Source organism: Lithobates pipiens, unplaced genomic scaffold (genome assembly GCF_037356315.1).
Source record: "Lithobates pipiens isolate NorthernLeopardFrog02 unplaced genomic scaffold, aLitPip1_a1.2 Scaffold_13, whole genome shotgun sequence".
Taxonomy (NCBI): domain Eukaryota; kingdom Metazoa; phylum Chordata; class Amphibia; order Anura; family Ranidae; genus Lithobates; species Lithobates pipiens.
The window spans coordinates 155,641,531-155,662,947 of record NW_027507718.1 but is presented as its reverse complement, the minus strand read 5'-3'; the positions used below and the strand labels follow the sequence as shown (position 1 = coordinate 155,662,947).

Sequence of the window (21,417 nt, the reverse complement as noted above, 5' to 3'; positions counted from 1 at the left end):
AAAGTTTAAAATTGATAGTAATAACAGTCCAAAATGAATACATATGCTGTGTACAATGTCCGTATAGTTATAACTTCAACCGCCACAAGATGCCACTGTGGCGGCATAAACAGCAAGGCACACTGCAAAGGCTAGACAGAGGGTGACGTCTGCAGGTACCCCCCCCATACGTATGTTACGTCCGATTGGGACTTAGTCAGCGGTGGGTGGAGCTATCGGCATCACCCTTCGTGTATAAATAACAATTTGATTACCATGGAGAGCCTGATGGTATGTGACGGCGGCGACCGGAAACGCCACTGTAAAATTAAATAAAATACACTGCTTCATTCATATGAATTCATAACGGAACAAAACGGGCAATAATAGCATCAATGGCTTAGTATAAAAACCCCCGCTGTAAAGTAAATGATATAAAGAATGAAAATATTATTATGTAAAATATTAATATATTAAAAAAATTATGAATTTATTTAAAAAATTATTTTGGACATTACACCTGCAGTCTATTTGCTGAACTTTTTTTTTTTTTAGCATAAATCACATACAATAAAATAAAATAATAAATAAATAAATTAAACTACTTATCAGAAATAAAACAATTCAAATCAAAATCAACATTTAATCCTCTAGGGCAGGGATATGCAGTTAGCGGACCTCCAGCTGTTGCAGAACTACAAGTCCCATGAGGCATAGCAAGACTCTGACAGCCACAAGCATGACACCCAGAGGCAGAGGCATGATGGGACTTGTAGTTTTGCAACAGCTGGAGGTCCACTAATTGCATATCCCCGCTCTAGGGGTACGAACCTCATGAATCCAGAAAGATTCACGCTGACTTAAAACACGAATAAAGATTACCCCCCCCCCCCCCCCTCCAGTGCTTCTTAACTTTTTCCACACCCCAAAATTTAAGACATCCGGGGGTCCCTATTATGGACATACCTTAAATGTTTAGACACATTATGGGAACGTAGACCCTTTTTAATATTGTTAACGTGCTCCAAGGGGCTTGGAAGTTCTCCCTATATATTGGAGCTCGCAATCGCATTCGAGCACATAAATTCCCTCGGTGTTACACGTTATGAGGTTTTTAATTGGATAGGTTCTCCCCGTGGTTGAGGCCGTAAACTTCTTCCGTCTCTTATTGTTGTGTTTACACAGAGGGCATTTTACCACACACGTAAAAAAACATAAAATCCTATTTTCCTTAGTTACAGGAGGGTCAACTACACTGGGGGGCCAGTATATCCCTCAATGTAGGAGCTTTTTTTATAAATAAACTTCGGAAGAGATGGTAAAACTGGACCCAGGATACTGTCTTTCTTAAGGATGTCCCAATGTTTAACAATAATTTTCTCAAATTTTTTCTATTGAATATTCAAGGATCATCCTGAATTCATAGCTCCACCCACCGCTGACGGAGTCTTTGCAGTGTGCCTTGCTGTTTTATGCTGTTTATGCCGCCACAGTGGCATCTTGTGGGGTTGAAGTTATAACTATACGGACATTGTACACAGCATGTATTAATGTTTGACTGTTATTACTGTCAATTTTAAACTTTATTGAATTTTTTATTGAATTTAAATAAAACGATCTCTGATTTTGCTACACTTAGATCGTTTTTTATTTTAATATCTTTTTTAATTTCTCCGGCTGGGGCTTTCTTTATATTGGAGCCATTTTCTGCATATCTACATCTGGATTTATATTATCGCTATATATGAATGCATATACCTGAAGTTGGTCATAGCTGATGATTGCGGCTTCTGGAGGATCATAATTGGAGACTGCCTTGTCCATGCCTAGGAAGTGTAGCAGTTTGGTTCCTGCATACCACATGTGTGAATCTGCCTGTTTGACCATTTGAGTACTCAGTGGTCCATCCCAGCTGGTAAGAATATATTAATACTGGTGGAAGGATTGGTTACACACAAGAGAAGAGTTTCCTCACTATGTGGTGTTTCTTCCTACATATTCTTTGCTGCTACACAATAATATGTGATCATTATTGGACTTTTCTTGCGCTGCACCATTTTTGTATTTTATTTTTCTATTGAGGTATTTGTGTGTTGCTCCTTTGGGTGTTCAGCTTGCAACTTTTTATCTTTTTTTTTTCAATTAACGTTTTTTTATTAAACGTACAAAATGGAACTGTCAAATGTAGGATCCACTGTGGCCAGTTTAAGAGAAAGATATCAACAATCACTGGCACACTTGGCTCTACCGAAGCAATCGGCAGGAAATACAGAGTACTAAATCGTAGCTCATGGAGTTAGTAATAAAAAGGAGTAGCAAGAGAAGAAGAAGAGAGGAGTGGGGAAGTAGAAGAGAGAGAAGAAAAAGGGAGGGGGAAGAGAAGAGGGGGAGGGAGTAAAAGATTTGAAGGGTGGGTAGATTAGCATCTCGGCCCCCAGGCCAGCTCACCTTGTGTCCTCCCGAAGATGCCAGCGCTCCCAGATCACACCGTGCTCGTCCATCTTGTCCCTCATCCTAGCCGTCAATTTTTCCATCAGTTCAACATCTTTAATTCTGGTGTACAGGTCCTCTTGGGATGGGGGTGTATTTTTTTTCCAATTTAGGTCTATCAGACAGCGGGCGGCTCTATGTGCCGGAGTAATTTCCTGCACGGCTTGGCCACCTTCGGGTGAGATAAGCCAAGCAGGAAAAATTGTGGCGTGAAGGGTATAGGTATGTCAAAGAGGTGAATCAGTAATTGCTGGAAGTCCAGTAGGAAATTATTAGGGGGCACGTCCAGTAGATGTGGAAGAGAGAGCCTCTTTCACGCTGGCATCGCCAACACCGGTCGGAGGTGGAAGGGTATATTTTATGGAGGAGGTCCGGGGTCTGATACCAAAAATAGAGGATCTTATAAGAATTTTCTTTATAGAGAGTGCATATAGAGCTTTTGGCTGCCTGCCTCCAGACTGTCTGCCACGCCTCCATCGGGAGTACCTCCCCCAGCTCCCTCTCCCACCTCAACATGTACGCGTGTTTGCCCTTCATGTCCATTGGGATTGCATTAAGAAGCTGGTATATGTCAGATATGAGACCCCTATGATTACGTCCTTCAAGTATTATCCGTTCAAACTGAGTCGGAGGAGAGAATTGCAGGGTAGGGGCTATAGTCTGGGCAAAGTGTCTAATCAGGAGGTAGCTAAAGAGGATCCGGATTGGTAGGTCAAATTTGGTCTGGAGCTCCAGGAACGTCAGCAGCCTACGGGTTATAGGATGTACCAAGTGGCCGAAGTGGAACAGATTTCTAGAGGCCCAAGGCCAAGACATCTGGTGAGTGAGGCTAGCTGGGATCTCGGGGTTGTAAAGAAACAAATTCATGACCGAACATTTTGATTGCAGTAGCCCAGGGCTAGATAACTTGCGCCAGAGCTGCCAAAGGTGGGACATCAGTCCCAACAATCGGTTGGGAGGCACCGTCACGTGCATGTTCCATATGAGGCTGTTGGGGTGAATTGGGGCCAGCCATATTTTCTCAATTTGCGACCATTTATTATAGGACCGCTGGGGAAACCACGAGAGCAGCCCCCGTAATTGGGATGCCTGATAATATTTCACTAGATTCGGGAATGCCAAGCCCCCATCGGCCGGGACGCGCTCATAACAGAGCTTGGTATTCTATGTTTCCGATAGTTCCAGACATATCTCAACGCGTCCCCTTGGAGTTTCCGTAAGTGGGCATAAGGGACGGGAATGGGTAGAGTTTGAAAGAGATAGAGGAGCTTCGGCAGGATAACCATCTTAATAGATGCGATCCGGCCTAGGAGAGAGATCTGGTGGGGCTTCCATTTTTGGAGAAGGGCTCTTATCGAGCTGTACAAGGGTGGGAAGTTGGCGTGGTATAAAGTGCTATAGGAGGGAGTAATATAAACACCCAAGTATTTAATACAGGCGGATTCCCATCTGTAAGGGAAGGCGGACTGCAGGTGTCCAGCCTCCAACCTCTTTTGTTGCATTTATCTTGTACCCTGATAGTGCTCCATAGGCATCCAACTCTGCATGAAGGTTGGGCAGGGAAATCCTGGGGTGGGTCAGTGTCAGGATGATATCGTCCGCAAACAGGGACACCTTAAATTCCTCGCCTCTCACCGACACCCCCCTAATATCTGGGTTGCCCCTAATGGCCGTCACCAGTGGCTCTACGCACAGTGCAAAGAGCAAAGGGGAGAGGGGGCAGCCCTGGCAGGTGCCATTAGTCACCCGGCTTACAGGTGAAGTAGCAAACAGGGTTTTAACTTGAGACTTAGGATCAGTATAGAGATTTATTACTGCCTGCAGGAAGGGTCCCCTAAAGCACAAATGCCGCATTGTGGCTATCATAAAGGGCCAGCTCAGGCGATCGAACGCCTTCTTGGTGTCGAGACTTAAGAGTACCAATTTCATGCCTTCCCTATTGGCCACGTCAATTAAATCAATGACTTTCTGAGTATTGTCCCCCGCCTGACGCAAAGGGACAAAACCCACCTGGTCCTTATGAATTAAAGTGGGGAGGAGGGCATTCAATCTATTCGAGAGAATTTTAGTGAATATTTTCAAGTCAGAGTCAAGCAGGGCTATGGGTCTGTAGCTGGCGCATAGCGCCGGGTCTTTGTCCGGCTTCAGGATCAGGGATATAAAGGATCTTTGCATGTCGTTAGGGACCGGAGTTTGATGGAGAAAGGTGTTGTATAGTTTAGTCATGTGAGGGCAGTTTAGTCATGTAGGGGAAGGAAGGTCTTGTAATATTCATACGGTAGTCCGTCCGGTCCAGGGGACTTATGGGCGGGCAGGCCTTTCACCGTCTCCTCCAATTCCTCTGCTGTAAGGGAGGCATTAAGACCTAATAAGTCTTCCGTCTGCAGTCGGAGCAGTTTCACGCACTCTAAGTAGTGAGTAATACGGTCCGTCAGGTCGGGCGACGGGGGATTATGCGGTATCTCGGCTTTATTATAGAGATCTGTGTAATAGTCAGAAAAGGCGTTTACAATTTCCTGGGGATGGGTCAAAAGAACACCTCGTCTGTCCTTAATCTGGTGGGGCGCAGACATATGCGCTCGTTCCACCAGTTTACGGGCCAGGAGTGACTGTGCTTTGTTGCCCTTATCGTAATACACCTGTTTTAAGCGGACCAGGGCTTTTTATACCTGGCCCATGGCCAGGTCCCGCAGTGTTGCCCGTATACGAACGATCTGTCGTAGGAGTGGAACCGAAGGGGAGTCTTGGAGTCTTGCCTCCAGGGACTTCAGTTTTTTGGAAGCTATTTGTTCAGCTGTCCCGGCATCTTTCTTCGTAGCCGAAGAAAAGGCAATACAGCGGCCCCAGAGGACAGCCTTATGGGCCGACCATAAGGTCTGGAGCGAGACGTCAGGGGTGTCGTTTTCCCTAAAGTAGTGTTCCAGTGTATATTCTAGTTCAATTTTGGATGGGGGGTGCTGTAGAAGGAAGTTGTTAAGCCGCCAGTTACATGGCCATCGTATAGGAGTACCTAGGTTCAGCGACATTGTGACTGAGGCATGATCCGACCATGAGATGGGGAGAATCTGCGCCGATTCAACGATACGTAGTGCGTTGTTGTTTACAAAAAAGTAATCGATATGGGAGTGGGTTTGGTGGGGGGCAGAGTAGAAAGTATATTGGCGGTCAGTCGGATGAATGGCCCTCCAAGCGTCAAAAAGACCGTGTCTCCTAGTAAGCTGGCGGAAGAGTTTGGAGTCCCTGAGGGCCCGTGCCTGTGGGGCTTGAGGGATCGCTGCCAGGTGATCATAGATAGCAGAGTGGGATAGATTAAAGTCTCCTCCTAGCACAAGAAGGACTGAGTGCGTGCTGGATAGCCGGGTAAGAACCTTAGCCAGAAAACTATGTTGGCGTGTGTTTGGAGCGTACAGGACACACAGGGTAATGGCCTGCGCTTGCCAGGTGCCTCGAAGAATGACGAAGTGGCCAAGTGGGTCGATATATACGCTGGAGCACGTAAAAGGGGCCCCTTTTTTAAAAAGGATAGCGACCCCTGCTCTCTTACGTGGGTTAAAAGCCTGGTAGGCCTGTGGGTAGTGACTGGATGCGAATCCAAAGCAGTCCCCCTTGTTAAAATGTGTTTCCTGAATGATAATGATATCGGCCCATGACCGCCGAAATTCCCGGAGCACCAGACGTCTTTTTTCGTTGGTGTTAAGCCCGTGGACGTTTAGTGACAGTACCTTAGCCATTGTCATATGGGGAGTAGGTAGAAAGCATACTTAGCTGAGTCCAGTAGTAGCAGTGTGTGACCAGGAAGCGCGGCATCCGGGGAGGAAGTCAGGCCGCGTGCCAGATAAGGAGGGTCGTAGAGCAGAAGGAGGGAGAAGCCTAGAGTAAAGAAAAAGAGTTAGAATACATGCACAATTAAATAATAACATTTACAGTCTGGCCTACAGGGACCGAGAGGCCAAGTTCCAATTGGGCTCCCCGGCTGGGCTCCCCCAATCTCCCCCAAAAAAAGGGGTAAAAAATCTGGGGAGGGAGGTCCCAGGCAGGGAGATCCGGAGAAACAAGAGTCCAAATAAGAATGCAAAAACGACTGACAAAAAAAACCCAAAGGGGAAAAAAGGAGGGGGAGAAAGGGAACTATCAAGTGGCTAACCACGGGGGGGGGGGGGGTAACTCAGAAACCGGTCTGTCCGAAGAGAGTCCAGGGCCAGCCCAGTTCGTGTAGCAGGGGTGGTTAGGCTGTAGACCAACGGGGGGCTCAATAGAAAAAGAGAAAAAAAAACAAGACAAAAAGGGAAAAAGAGCGTAGTGGTGCTCTTGGGAGCTCGGGGGGCAGATTCGTTGCCATCATTGTCGGGTTGGGAGGGTAGAAAAAGCAGTGTTCTGCATGGCTCCTCAAGAGAGGTCATCCCATTCTGTGTTTGGGGGGTCTGCGCGGGTGCTCAGGACCCCTGGATCGTTTAGTGGGGGGGACCTTCTGCCAGACCACCGGCGGTGGAGGTGGCGTGGCACTGCAGTTCCCGGAGCATGAGGCAGTGGCCTGATCCCTGCATTTGGGTCTGGTGAACTGTCAGCTTTGTGTCTTGTAACTCTTCTTCCACCATTTCCACCCGGTCTGCTAGGTGCTTGAGGCCGGCATGTAAAGATTGGATTTCAGCTCGGCATGTGGCTTGCACGTCAGCAATAAGTTGCTTGAAATCGTCCTTAGTTGGGATCGCTTGTAAATAAGCTTGCCAATGAGAGTCCATTCCTGCGTTCTGGTCTTGGGTCGCAGGGGCAGGGGGAAGAGGCATTTGGGGGACTGCAGCATGGGGGCCTCTGTGCTGGAGGCGGGGTGGAGAGGGTCGGGGGTCTCAAGGCTCAGAACAGGCCTCACCGTGAGGGGACATCACCAGTGGCTTCGGGGGGTCCCTACCTCGGGTTGATGGCGGAGCTTGTGCTATCTGTGCATAAGAGGGGGGTGTGAGCGTGCACCCCCTGGACTCGCTGTGATCCCTGGAGCGATGGGGCCTTTGGGCCTTAGGTGCAGTGGGGCCCGGCCACATAGAAAACTGCCCCCTTCCCCCTGCCGAAGCAGATGTCATCGGGGGTGTTTGGGGTGCATCAGGTCTGGAAAGTCCTCCAGCCCCGCAGATGGATCTGGGGGGGGGCTGCTGGCAGCAAGGGCCCCCAGGTCTGAGCATGTTCGGAGCAGTTTGGGGAAGGCTGCAGTACACTGTGTGTACTGCTACGGAGGCTGCAGCGTGGCCCTGTCCTCCGGATGGGTAGATGGTGGGCCGGGTGAGTAGGGGGGGTCACGCTGATGGTGTACCCCCCAATGGAGGTCGGCCGGGTCCAGGGATCTGCGCCTGGGAGAGGTGTTCCGCCCTGGGGAGCCGCGGGAGCCATAAGGTGGCGGCGTGCAGGGCTTGGGGTGCATGGCGGTGGCGGCTGGTGCCATCTTGGCACTCCCCGGAGGCTGCGGTGAGGCCTTGTCTTCCGGACGGTCGGGTGAGGAGCCGGGGGGATAGGGGGTGTCATACTGAGGATTCACCCCCTGGAGCGTATCAGCCGGTCCGGGTGATTCGTGAGAGGTGTCTCTGCCGTGCCGCGGGGAGCTCGAAATGGAGAGCGGCGGCGGTGTAGAGGGCTGGTGTGGCGTGGCAGCGGCCGGCGCCATCTTGCTACTCCCGTCCAGGGAGTCTTCAGGCGGGATAAAATAGCCCGGAGGCGGTTGTGATGACCCCCGAGTTGACGTGGAGCGGGTGGTCCGTGAGCGGCCCATGGATACTGGCTGTGGCCCCTGTTTCTGGCCTGTGCAGTGCTGGGCTGGACAGGAGCTCTTAGGCTAAGCGTCCCTCCAGGTCGGCTTCTGGTCACGCCCCCCGCAACTTTTTATCTTATTGGTATATGTGTGCGATGATTGTTTTACATATAAACTGTATAATTTATTTATATCTAATTATACATATATACTGTGTATATTCTTTATCCTTGACATTCTATGTCTAATTTGCATATTATGACCTGGCTTCCACACTCGCCCAAGATATTGCCCCTTTGGGGCCTGCAGACGCCTTGTTGGTTTGAATTGGTCCAATCTTGGTAAGCTCCTATTATCCAACATACACGGGAGCGCTTATGTCTTGGGGATTATGTGTTATATATTATCTGAATTGATAGCCAAATTTTGAATCGGCCAATTTCTATGGCAGAATTGATCTCGGCCCTGTACATGTTCTAATCCATGCTATACATATATGTTGCATGTTCCCTAATTTGATCGTCTATTATATGTTTTTTGTAGAGATGTTCACACACATTATCCTCTGATGTATACTCCTGAAGAAGCAGTCACACCGCAAAACATGTCAACGTTGAAATGACATAGGACAAGATCTATGGTCCCCCTGTCTGGGTGGACATCTGTCCAAGTATCTAGTTCCTCTTCAGAGATCTGATACTGTGTATTGTATATTTCCCTCTATAGGACCATTTTAATGATGATTCTTTGTCTTGAATAAATGTATACTTTTATATAAATACGTATGTGAGTCTTTGCTGCACCTGAAGAGTCCACAAGTTGCCTCAAAACTTCTGCCTCAATTTTCAATCTAAAATGGAAAACCACTTACTGGAAGTAGTGATCTCTTGTACATGGCAGAAAGAAGTGGTGCAGAAGGAAAATAGAATTCATGGTAAGATCTTAATGTTCCTACCTGTTGCAAAGAAGCCACCACTGACCTGACTGTCTTATTTCAAACAAAAGCATGGAGTGTTATGAAGTATAAGAAAAAGTGGACAGATACATTTTGTTTGTACATGGTAAACAGGGCATGGTAACTACCACTTCATGGGCAATGAGTCTTGTACTCCCCTTAGGCTGGATTCACACCTATGCAGTTTTTGTGCATTTTGCAGATTTGCACTGCAGTCCATTTAACATTGTTTCCCATGGAACACGTTCTGTAGAGAAAATCTGCAAACTGCAAAAAGCACAAAAAAAATGCATAGGTGTGAATCCAGCCTTAAACAGAGCCATGGGTCTCTGGAAAAAAATTTATTTTGACTTACCTGTAAACTCCTTAAATGGTGTAATAAATATAGGGTAAAGCAAGCATGTAAAACATATATATTTGTTTATTCATGATTAGGTAGATTTATACTGTATTTGTGGGCAGAGTGGGCTGCCCATGAACACAAGTCAACAAATAAAAAAATATCTTAGGACACTACCACAACTTAAAAACATGTTTTATTTTGCAGGAATCTTTAGGTAGTCGAACTCCTAAGGAACCAGGATATGAGACAGTTCTTGACCAGATTTACTCACTTCTGTCACAGCTGGGTTGACTCTCCCCTCAGTAAGAAACATTCAGAATACACTCTTAAAATCCTTCAAATTGTGAGTGGTACACAAACGATGTGGTACACTGGTACTAACACTTGCTTGATACAGTTTTTGCCATCAGCTTTCTTTGGATAAGGAAAACATTAAGATTACGTCCTTTTTTAAGTTGTAATTAGAGTGAACAAGGGTTGGAATGTCTATCAGTTTTTTCATTGTTTGACCCTATTGATATTTTCCCTAACATTCTTTACCCAGAACAGGTATTGAGAGGAAATCCTTCCAAGTGAAACCAAAATATCTCTGTTATGCTACAATTTCTGTATACAGTATGTGCCCACTGGGAGATTTACCTTAATTTCCTGTGCCAACAACACTTTGGCTGCCTGTTTAATAATGAATAAGTGAATCTGACATTCAGCAAACTGCAGGTGAATCTTCCAAGTGCAAGTTAGGACTGCTTAAAATCATAATTATGGGTGCTGCTAAAAATGAAGAGGACATCCATATATTAACAGCAGAAACTTCTTAAACAAAGCTATTTTGCATAGGTTGATGACCTAGAAATTACATTATGCCAATACAATTATGTTCATGTCTTAAACTACTTACCCTCCATTTATTTTTAAAAATAAATTGCCTTCAATCTGGTCATAGATGAGGGGTCCTTTTCTGTTTCTGGCTGGTAAATCCTAAATATAAATCCAGATGAAGTGTGTTTTTTTTTTTAATTATATATCTATCTAAGATCTAAGGATCTAACTGTTGATATTGCTATTTTGCAAGAGACTTTCAAGCCGTAAGAATGATGGAGTTATCATTCTGTTTAACAGGAAAGTACATTATAAATATGTTGACACCATTTCAGATAAAGAGTAGATACATTATTAGAATTAGAATTTTTGAGAGGAAGAACATAACAGGGGTTAATATCAGCTTATCAGGTGCTGGACACTGGCACACCCCTTAAGGCGTGAACTTCCCCCATATAACCACTCCCACTACTGAGAGTCCTCAGTTTTGTATCCAAGCAATATAAGTGTATAAGAAGAAGGGAGGGACCTCTGTGTCCCCTGATGTACATCAAAGAAAAGGATTTTACAGGTAAGCTGTTTTAAAAATCCTATTTTCTTTTCTTACATCAGGGGACACAGAGCCGGAGCCGTAGTACTTACTACATGGGATGTCCCATAGCAATGGCAACCGAAGGGGGGCAGACACAAAAAAAAAGGAAGTCAGAGGACTTATACTGCAGCCTGCAGTACGCTGCACCCAAAGGCAGAATCCTGATCCTTAACATTGATTTGATAAAATCTGGTAAATGTATGAACTGAAGACCATGTCACGGCTTTACAGATCTGAGCCGCAGAGGCCTGATGATACACCGCACAGGAGGTACTGATCGCCCTGGTAGAGTGTGCCTTAATATGAAAAGGAGGAATCTTCCTGTTTAAACCATAAGCTTGCACAATGACCTGACAAATCCACTTGGCAATAGTGGATCTAGATGCTGCCTGTCCTCTCTTTGCACCATCCGGCAGAATAAACAAAATATCTGTCTTACGAACCTGAGCAGTGGCCCTTAAATACACTCAGACCTTACTACATCAATGGAATGTAACAACCTCTCTTCCCTAGATTGAGGCTCTGGGAAGAATGAAGGAAGAACAATATCTTGGTTTAAGTGAAGCCCTGTCACTACCTTTGGCAGGAATTCAGGATGAGGGCGTAAAAACCACCTTATCCTTATGCATAATCAGATATGGCTCCCTACAAGATAGAGCCGCTAGTTCAGAAACTCTTCTGGCAGAAGAAATGGCAACCAGAAATACTATCTTTCTGGTCAACAGAACCAAGGGAATCTCCCATAAAGGTTGAAAAGGCTGCTTTTGTAAAGCTGACAGGACCAAGTTCAAATCCCAGGGTTGTCTTGATCGGAGGACGCATCAAAGGATTACTGCCCGTGGAGCTCAGTACACACATCCTTACACATGCCCAACACCTTAGATACTGCCGAAAATACGGAGGACTCCCAGTAGTGGGAGGGGTTATATGGGGGAAGTTCACGCCTTAAGAGGCGTGCCAGTGTCCAGCACCTGATAAGCAGATATAACCCATGTAGTAAGTACTACAGCTCTGTGTCCCCTGATGTAAGAAAATAAATAGATTTTTTACTGTTTTGATGTTTATGATAAAAAAAATAAATCTTATCAATAGTTATTAAGCTCTGTGCTGGATTTCCTATACCTCTCACCTATAGCTGTCATTCCATAGGTGTAATATTCATAAATATAAGAAAAATGCAAAGATATTAATTTTGCACTCTACCTAATTATAGATTACGACATAAATTTAACCAGTCTTGTTATACAAATATAAACCATGACGTATGTGCATTTAAGATCAAATATCTTCATCAATGTTAGTAAATAAACTTTTAAACCCTGGCTCTTTTTTGTGTTGTTTCTGTAGCCCTTTCAAAAGGACATTTACTTCCTTTGTGCAAACAGTGTTGATCTTCAAATAACCCACAATAACCACAAGCCACCTGTGACGGAACCGATCCCTACACTCCGTCAGTATACCGCTTCCTAATTCTGAATATAGTTATCACATATTCCAACCGCTCACAAGCACAAAACAAGACGACACTTGCTTAGCTGCTCAACATGGACTGATTTATTAGAACCAAAATGACGAGTATTTATAATACACCAGAAGACTAAAACCTAACCTAATTAGCATGAGCTAATTATCTAATCATTGACCCAGAGTAGTTGTCTGAGAGATAGGGCTTTTCAGGGACTTTGTCTCCTAGCTCACCGATTGACTATTCAATACACATTACCATAAACATAAACACAGGGTTAATTAACACAAACAACAATGTGTGGAATATCCTTTCAAGCCAGACTAGACTCATTTACACAACAGACAGGTGGCTGGAGTTGATGACATTAGCATCTAACAGTTTGTGTCCCAACAGTGTGATTCAGTCTATTGCTAATATGGCAAATACATATCCAGAGTCTGTGTGTCTTGGGGGGGGGGGGGACATGGATCTGAATCCAAGTAACACCACCTCAGGGGCCCCCAGGTATACAGCTCACAAAGAGCACCATTCCCCCAAATGCCAGGGCCCATAATCACAAGGCAAGAGGCTCGCATTCAGTCCTCTCCCACAGCCTCTGTCCCAGCTAGGTCTGTCACACCACCTAAAATAACTCTTTATTTTCACTGAATTGTGTCCAATCAACAATAAAACCTATTTATGTGCCCTGCTCACTCCATATTCCCCCTCTCCATGGTTGACTCACCAGATATTGTGGACCTTTAATACCAAAAGGTCACCATGTGCAAAAAAATTTACAAATTCCTGTCTAAACTGGCATAAGAAATCTGGGGGAATACTAACAGACAGGGTTTAAAAAAAGGTGTGCAGACGCAGGAGTACATTTATTTTCAAGATACTGCCAAACCAAGTATGAGAGGAAGTACATAAGTGACTTAGATCTTGGCGGATAGTGGAACATAGCTGAGGGAAGTTTTCCCAGAAGATGTGTTCAGGGAACAATGAAATTGATTCCAATATACTTTATTGGAATTAATATTTACTTTAATATTTTTTGCCTATTTGAATGGTAAATTCAATTTCTGGTTGTGCAGTCTGTCTGGAGGGATTGGAGAGGAGGGAGTGAGATGTTTAACATCTCAGATTTTGAGATGTTGAAAGAAGGGAGTATTAATCTAGTTTACATTGTAAATTGGGCATCATCTCTGGATGGGTTAGAAAAAAGAGTAAATTGTCAGATTATGCTGCCACTTTATGCTGAGAATGATCCATCTGTAATTACTTTATATCAGAGTTCAAGCAGATGTGTCTTTTTTTCAATACTTTAAGGAAAGCACACGGAAATACAGGTACCACATCCTTGATACGTAACATTTCCAAACCATAAGTCTTCAGTACAAAAATACCTCTTCGCATAAAAATGTAAACACTGAAATGACAGAGAAAATATGCAACTGGTGCAATAGGAGCAGCCCCCTTGGACTTAGAAGGTAGAAAGGAGTAGAGAAGTATATAAAAGGCAACCAAGTGGCACTTTTATTGAAATACAAAAAGGTAAGTTTTACCATCAAAAAACAGTCATTTGTTAAAAAGTATATGCAAAGTACAACAATTGAATTAACTGTACATAGGTAAATATATATAGCAAACCCAAGGCTGATAATCTAGGCACTGCCAAAGTCAAGCTGAGGTCAGTCCATACAGATTTGCAGCATACATCCCAACATGTTTCAGACATTTTTATTGATAAATATTTTCTTTCATCAGGGAGATTTGCTTTGGGTGACTTTATTTTTATCTGCAACATAAATATAAGACATAATATATGTGCAGTAATATGTGGAGGCAAGTAATGTTATATATTACATTTATACAATATTTAGAGTCAGAAGGTACTTACAGACTTCATTGGAATAACAAAGAAAATATATAAAAACAGTGACATCTAGTCCACATTGGCTGGGAGAGCTCAGAAAGACCAGCAGATGTGCAGGTGCGCAGGTGCGCAATCCAGAGCCGGCCAATGCTTCACACACACAAGAGACTCCCTCAAATATATAACCAGCAAGAGGCACTATCTGAAAGGCCCTGGGTAAATAAACAAGAAGGTTTTGTTAAACTTCTAAATAGAGTTTGTAATATAAAAGCACAGAAACTGTGCTGGCATAGCAAGTCAGGTGCAGATATTGCCCTGAGTTGCCTAAATAAGATTGAAGTACATTTTACCTTTCACTTATGATGGTAAGTATGCAGTGCAGAACACCAACTGTGAATAAGTGCTTTAAATAGTGGATGAATGTGTGAGTAAACCAATCAGCACAAGCTGATTGCGTAATGCTGGTGGTTCTGTCCCATCAGCTGTAAATAAAAACAGCTGGGGCAGGAAGTCAGTGTCTCTCTGACACGGAGGTGTGTGGCTTAGCCCCGCCCTGAGGGGTGCGATGGCGTCACGTGTTGCCACATCACCGGCAGAAAGTCCCTGCTTGTGTAATAGGAATACACGCAATAACGACATGTAGGGGCTCCCCTCTGCACAAAGGCCTGGGCAGGGATCCGGAAAGACCTCTGTTACCCCATAGCCATGCACAGGGGGAGCCCACCTTCCAGGCATGTGCGATGCATAGCACAACCCCAGGAGCACACCATTAAAAGACAAAATTAATAATTAAAACTACATTTATTACATTTTTTTAATTAATAAATGTTCTCTTATATTCACCGACCCTATCACTGGAGATACTAGGCAAGTTGTAATACAACACTTCAGAACTTTTAGTTCCCTCCATGGGGCGGTCCCTAGGCCACAACCCCACAGCCTGCTCAGACAGAACTCAGTTTTTTCTTGCCTAGTGAGGATATAAGACCTAGGAACCCTGCGGGCCCATAGGTCCGTGTTTTTTTGATGCAGAAGCTTGGCTTTTTGCGCAAGATGAATGATCCTGTGATCTTCTATCAACTGCCAGCTGGGTGACAGGCTTATCCTTGTAGTCTCCCCAGTCCAGCCATTGAGCGCGTGCAGGTCGCAGCTAAGGCTCGGCAGGCCACGACATACCTTAGCTCCAGAGGTGGTCGGAGAGCTTTATGCTCCGGGGCGTACATACGACTGGGCTACTGATGTCTGCGTCACAGTATGCCGAGGCCAGTAGTCTTCCCTGTACTGATCAGGAGCTGACTACCGTGGAATGTCTCCCAGCTTCAGGACTGGTAAGTACAGCTCTTCCCTGCCTGTCAGGGTGGAGCAGCTGGGCATTCCCTGGGAGGTCGATTCGGGGGCCCCCCTCACTCCCTTCTCCCCCCTCTCTTCTCTCCCCTGTCCCTAACTCCTGTACATGTGCTGAGCGGTGTGTGTGTGTCTGGGTTCTCACCTGGGGGTTTTAGCTGTGCTGGGTGCCTGGGTCCTGAAGCTTAGTCCCGCTGGATGCCTGTGTAGTCATGCCCCTGTGTTGGTGCAGTGCTGTGCCTGCCGCATGTTCTCTCTAGTCCATCATAGCGCTGTTCGGCGGCCATTTTACTTATGGGCAAGGGTCAGACTGGCTTCTGGCTTCAGTCGGCCATTTTCCTGGTGATTCCCTATTGAGAACACCACCGGCCATTTTCTGGTAGACAGACCATGTTTTTGTACTCTAGCAGCTGCCCCTGTGCCCTCTGCTTCCTGTTTGGTCATCACAGGGTGCTGGGAAGGTTATCCTGTGTTCTGAACATGTGTGTTTGATCACCCACCGATCATTCGCCGATCGTGCGACCGGCCGGCCACTGACACAGTTTTCTGCTATCTCTCCATCTGGGAGCACTGGGGATCATCAGGCATTGCGGTAATACAGAGCGGAACGGCCCAGGGTGGTGAGTCCAGCGGGTTAGAGCCCCTCAGCCAGCCGCAGCAGGAGGGTGGGACTGTCACTGTTCTAAGTCCCCTTCGGGTGGCAGACAGCATGGCTTCAGAAACTGGTGTTTCTTCCCCTGAAATCCAGGCAATTGCACCCGGGTCACCTGCTGACTGCGCAGTCCCTACGGACACCCTTACGGTGGTCCTCAATTAGTTCGTTGCCAAGACAGAGGCGGTAAGTGGGAAGAAAGGTGCTATAAAGCGGCCCCTACCCCCCCCCCCGTCCTCTGGGGAGGGCTCTGACGCAGACTTGGGTCCTGCTGAGGCCGGTGGCCCCTGCTCTGTCTTGTCAGATGACATTGACCAGGACCATTCGGACAGTGAGGATGAGTGCCCGCCCGGGTCCGTGCGCGACAAAGCTCTTATCACAGCTGTGCGTGATACCCTGAAGATTCAGGAGCCAGCGGATCCCTCTGCTGATGTACCGGTCCCTTTTGGGTCCCGCAAGCCGGCACGTTCACCTAAGGTGTTCCTGTATCTGACTTATTTTGATAAGTTAATTTACAAGGAATGGGGTCGCCCGCAACGGACCTTTTCGGTCCCCAAATACATGGTGGTGCGTTACCCCTTTGAGGAAAGCCTTCTCAAAAAATGGTCGGCTCCTCTGGTTGTGGACCCCCCAGTATCCAGGTTAAACAAAGTAACCACGATCCCGGTTGAGGGGAATCCTGCATTCAAAGATCCCAAGGACAGGAAGGCCGAGGCGGTGGCTGGTTCCTTGTTTACGGTTGTGGGGTCAGCAGTGTGACCTGTACTGGTAATCGCACTGGTGTCGCAGACACTGACTGAGTGGGCAAAAGTTTTGCACCGCAAATTGGGAGAGAAACAGGCCTCCCCTGTCTGCGTGGAACTAGCAGAAAAACTACCTGCACATACCCATATGCCTTCGGCATCAAAAGTTTCTCCGTTTGGCAGTCAGGGAAGCCCATTATCAATTTGTGGCTCTTCCCTTTGGCCTGGCATAAGCCCCCCGAGTCTTTATCAAAGTACTGGCTCCAGTATTAGCATTGCTGCAACAACGCGGGATCGCGATCGTGGGCTACCTGGACGATCTCCTCCTGAGAGCATCTTCCGCCTCAGAATTAGAGGAGGATGTGGCGATCACCATGCAGACCCTGCAAGAATTTGGGTGGCTGTTGAACCTAAAGAAGTCAGTGATTGTGCTGACCCAGTGTCTGGAGTACCTAGGCTTGCTATTGGACTCCAGGGAAGCAAGAGTTTTTCTCCCTTCAGACAAACTGCAGACTCTCAGAGCTGCGGTCAAACTACTGTTGTACCGCAAGTGGTTGTCGCTCCGCTTTTGCATGCGAGTACTGGGACTCATGGTAGCCTCCTTCGAGGCAGTACCTTATGCCCAGTTCCACATCAGAGTACTGCAGAAGGAGATCTTGTTGAAATGGGACAAATCTCAGTTGTCCCTGGATCGACAGATCCAGGTGAGTCAACCAGTCAGGGACTCTCTGATCTGGTGGTTGAGGTCCCCGGTGATTCAGTCTGGAAAATCGTTCCTATCTCTGAAATGGGACGCCAGTCTATCCGGCTGGGGTGGAGTGAAGGGGATTCAGTCAACTCAGGGCCTCTGGTCGACGGAAGAATCAGAGTTGCCGTTTAATCTGCTCAAATTGAGAGCGATCAGGCTGTGCCTCCACTCATGGTCGTTGAGTCTTCAAGGGCGTCCGATCAGGATACAGTCGGACAATGCCACTGCTGTGGCATACATAAATTACCAAGGGGGAACAAGAAGCTCAGCCACTGCTCAGGAGGTCACTCACGTACTTTGGTGGGCAGAGCGACACGTGCCGACCCTGTCGGCCATTTTCATCCCGGGGTGGAAAATTGGCAGGTGGACTATCTGAGTCGTAGAAAATTAGTGTAGCGCTAGATATTATACAAACAATATACATGAAAGTGCACGTATATATCGAGCATTGGTCATGTGCTTCAGCAGTGACCATACTTTTGAGGGGATGACGCCATTGGGGACTCCGGAAGAACATGGACGAGCGCCAAAGTAATAAAGGTCTGTTACCCGTATATATTGAGTGAATAGCTCCACCGCCATTGGATTTGGGTACATACTTCATGGATGATGCCCAGTATAAGTACGGTATGAGTCGCTGCACAAACATTTTCAATATTTATATTGATATACTTTATGGTTCCATTATACTCTGATTAGATGGTTGAATTTTTAAACATATTTAGATTTCCAGATATGAGTTTTGTATGTGTAAGGTGTTTGTGCCATACATGTGACCATGTGACCATTGTGGCCACTTGTGGCCACACCAACCTGAGTCAAATCAAGGTGGGGAAAACAAACCTCACTTCCTGTTCCGCCCCTACAATTTGGGTGGATCCAGGCTTCAGTAGTCTATATATTTCAGTAGCAACGTGAGGGGACACAGTAAGCCCCTGTTGAAGACCTGTAGTCTCGAAACGCGTCGGTCCAGCTCCTCATTGTTTTTATTTTTGGATTTTTTTGTAATTTTTTATTTCAGTGATCACTTTTTTAATATTTTGCATCTGTCATTTGTGACATACAATAAATTTATCGGTCTTTATTTGACCTGCACCATTTTGAGACCCCTTTTGTATTCTTTTTCATATACAACCTTAAAACCTTTTTACCATCCTGACTTTTGGAGGAGAAAGAGAGCCAGTCCTGGATACGCTTACGATTTAAGCGCCAGCTCCTTTGGAGTTTCAAGACGTGGAGGTGAAGACCCCTCTCCTGGATCCATCCAACCACGGTCCACATACTGCACCAGAACGAGACTCTAAGCCATTATAACCCACTGTCGTATGGCATGTGTGTCCAACTATATCGGTAAGAGTACCCACATGTTTATCTCTGAAGGATCAGTGTAGATGTGTCTTCAGACAACTGGTTCCAAATTTTTGAAGTATTATATCCAGATTGAATCTGTGTTGTGACAATTATTCACAGGAGTATTGATTCCTTTGCACTACTTATGGCCTGTTATGGCTATAAGGACACTTTAGATTGAAAAATTATATTCTCCTAATTTTCTTTAAAAAATTTTTAATTTTGACTTCCTTCCTTTACACCATTTTTTTTGGTGTAATACACTGTAAGATTTCGTCTACAGTGCAAGTTTAATTGCACTTTCACGTATATTGTTTGTATAATATCTAGCGCTACACTAATTTACTATGCTTCTGTTTGGCTTTGTTTGCTTGAGTGTCAGCTGCTCATTACTTTCACATTTTTTATATTTTTTCACATACATTTTTTTTAGCGCAGTGTTTTCCCTCCACCATTCTGGACTATATGAGTCGACAGATGCTGGACCCAGGAGAATGGGCATTGCAATCCGGAGATATTCAGGCTGCTGTGCCTGAAGTGGGGCACACCAGATGTGGATCTATTGTCCTCCCATCTCAATCAGAAGGTGCCAAGATTCGTGCCCAGGACAAGAGATCCATGGGCAGACGCGCTGGTGGCTCCTTGGGATCAGTACCAGCTGATCTACGCCTTTCCACCACTAAAACTGTTGCCATGCACGTCTTCTTCGCAGAGTGGAAGCCGAGGGGATTTCGGAAATCCTGGTTGCCCCAGATTGGCCTCAGCGGCCCTAGTACACAGATCTGGTGTGGCTGGTGGCAGATGCTCCCTAGCGACTGCCATTGCGAGGGGACCTCCTGTCTCGAGGTCTGATCTTTCATCCTGCTTTACCATCGCTGGCTTTAATGGCATGGCTATTGAGAGCCAGGTGTTGAGGAACCGGGGTCTGTCGGACTCGGTGATTCCATCTATGTTGAGGGCACAGAAATCTTCTTCTCTGAAGATATACCATCGTACCTAGAAGGCCTACATCTCCATGTGTGAGGAGAAAGGATGGCATCCGCGCTCCTTTTCTATATCCAGGATCCTGCTGTTTCTCCAGCAAGGAGTTGACCAGAGATTGGCATTAAGCACCATCAAAGGGCAAATTTCAGCTTTGGCTGTCTTTTTTTCAACGACCCCTGGCATCGCACTCCTTAGTGAGTACCTTCATTCAGGGGGTACGACACGTAGTCCCCCTGGTGCGTTCACCGTTACCCCCATGGGATTTGAACCTGGTGTTGTTGGTGCTTCAAAAACCGCCATTTGAAAACATCAGGGAGATTCCCCTGTTGACTCTTTCCCAGAAAGTGGTCTTTCTAGTGGCCATCACATCGGCCAGGAGGGTTTCGGAATTGGCAGCCTTGTCCTGCAAGTCGCCTTATCTGGTCATCCACAGGGATAAGGTGGTGTTGCGTCCGCAACCGTCCTTTTTACCGAAGGTGGTCTCGGCTTTTCATATCAATGAGGTCATCGTATTACCATCATTGTGTCCTAAGCTGAAGCACCCCAAAGAGGTGGCCCTTCACGCTCTCGATGTGGTTAGGGCTCTGAAGGTGTACAGTGGTGTGAAAAAGTGTTTGCCCCCTTCCTCATTTCCTGTTCCTTTGCATGTTTGTCACACTTAAGTGTTTCGGAACATCAAACCAATTTAAACAATAGTCAAGGACAACGCAAGTAAACACAAAATGCAATTTGTAAATGAAGGTGTTTATTATTAAAGGTGAAAAAAAATCCAAACCATCATGGCCCTGTGTGAAAAAGTGATTGCCCCCCCTTGTTAAAACATACTATAACTGTGGTTGTCCACACCTGAGTTCAATTTCTCTAGCCACACCCAGGCCTGATTATTGCCACACCTGTTCACAATCAAGGCATCACTTAAATAGGACCTGCTTGACACAGTAAGGTCCACCAGAAGATCCTTAAAAGCTACACATCATGCTGAGACCCAAAGAAATTCAGGAACAATTGAGAAAGAAAGTAATTGAGATCTATCAGTCTGGAAAGGGTTATAAAGCCATTTCCAAAGCTTTGGGAATCCAGCGAACCACAGTGAGAGCCATTATCCACAAATGGCGAAGATATGGAACAGTGGTGAACCTTCCCAGGAGTGGCCGGCCGCCCAAAATTACCCCAAGAGCGCAGCGACGACTCATCCAAGAGGTCACAAAAGACCCCACAACAACGTCCAAGGAACTGCAGACCTCACTTGCCTCAGTTAAGGTCAGCGTTCATGCCTCCACCATCAGGAAAAGACTGGGCAAAAATGGCCTGCATGGCAGAGTTCCAAGGAGAAAACCACTGCTGAGCAAAAAGAACATCAA

The 21,417-nt window shown here is 46.0% G+C and overlaps 1 protein-coding gene across 7 annotated transcripts in view; it reads left to right on the top strand.

Moving 5' to 3' along the window:
• The window catches only part of MPND (MPN domain containing), a 719,135-nt gene extending 706,901 nt beyond the window's left edge, over positions 1–12,234 (top strand). For 6 of the 7 annotated variants that reach the window (XM_077475745.1, XM_077475740.1, XM_077475744.1 and 3 more), the window contains one exon: positions 9,706–12,234. In XM_077475745.1, the coding sequence (XP_077331871.1) occupies positions 9,706–9,792 (87 nt within the window). In that variant the 3' untranslated portion in view covers positions 9,793–12,234. Of the gene's footprint in view, positions 1–8,746 lie in introns of all 7 variants that reach the window. The other variant, XM_077475748.1, reaches the window with a different exon arrangement.
• Positions 12,235–21,417: the final 9,183 nt, after the last annotated feature.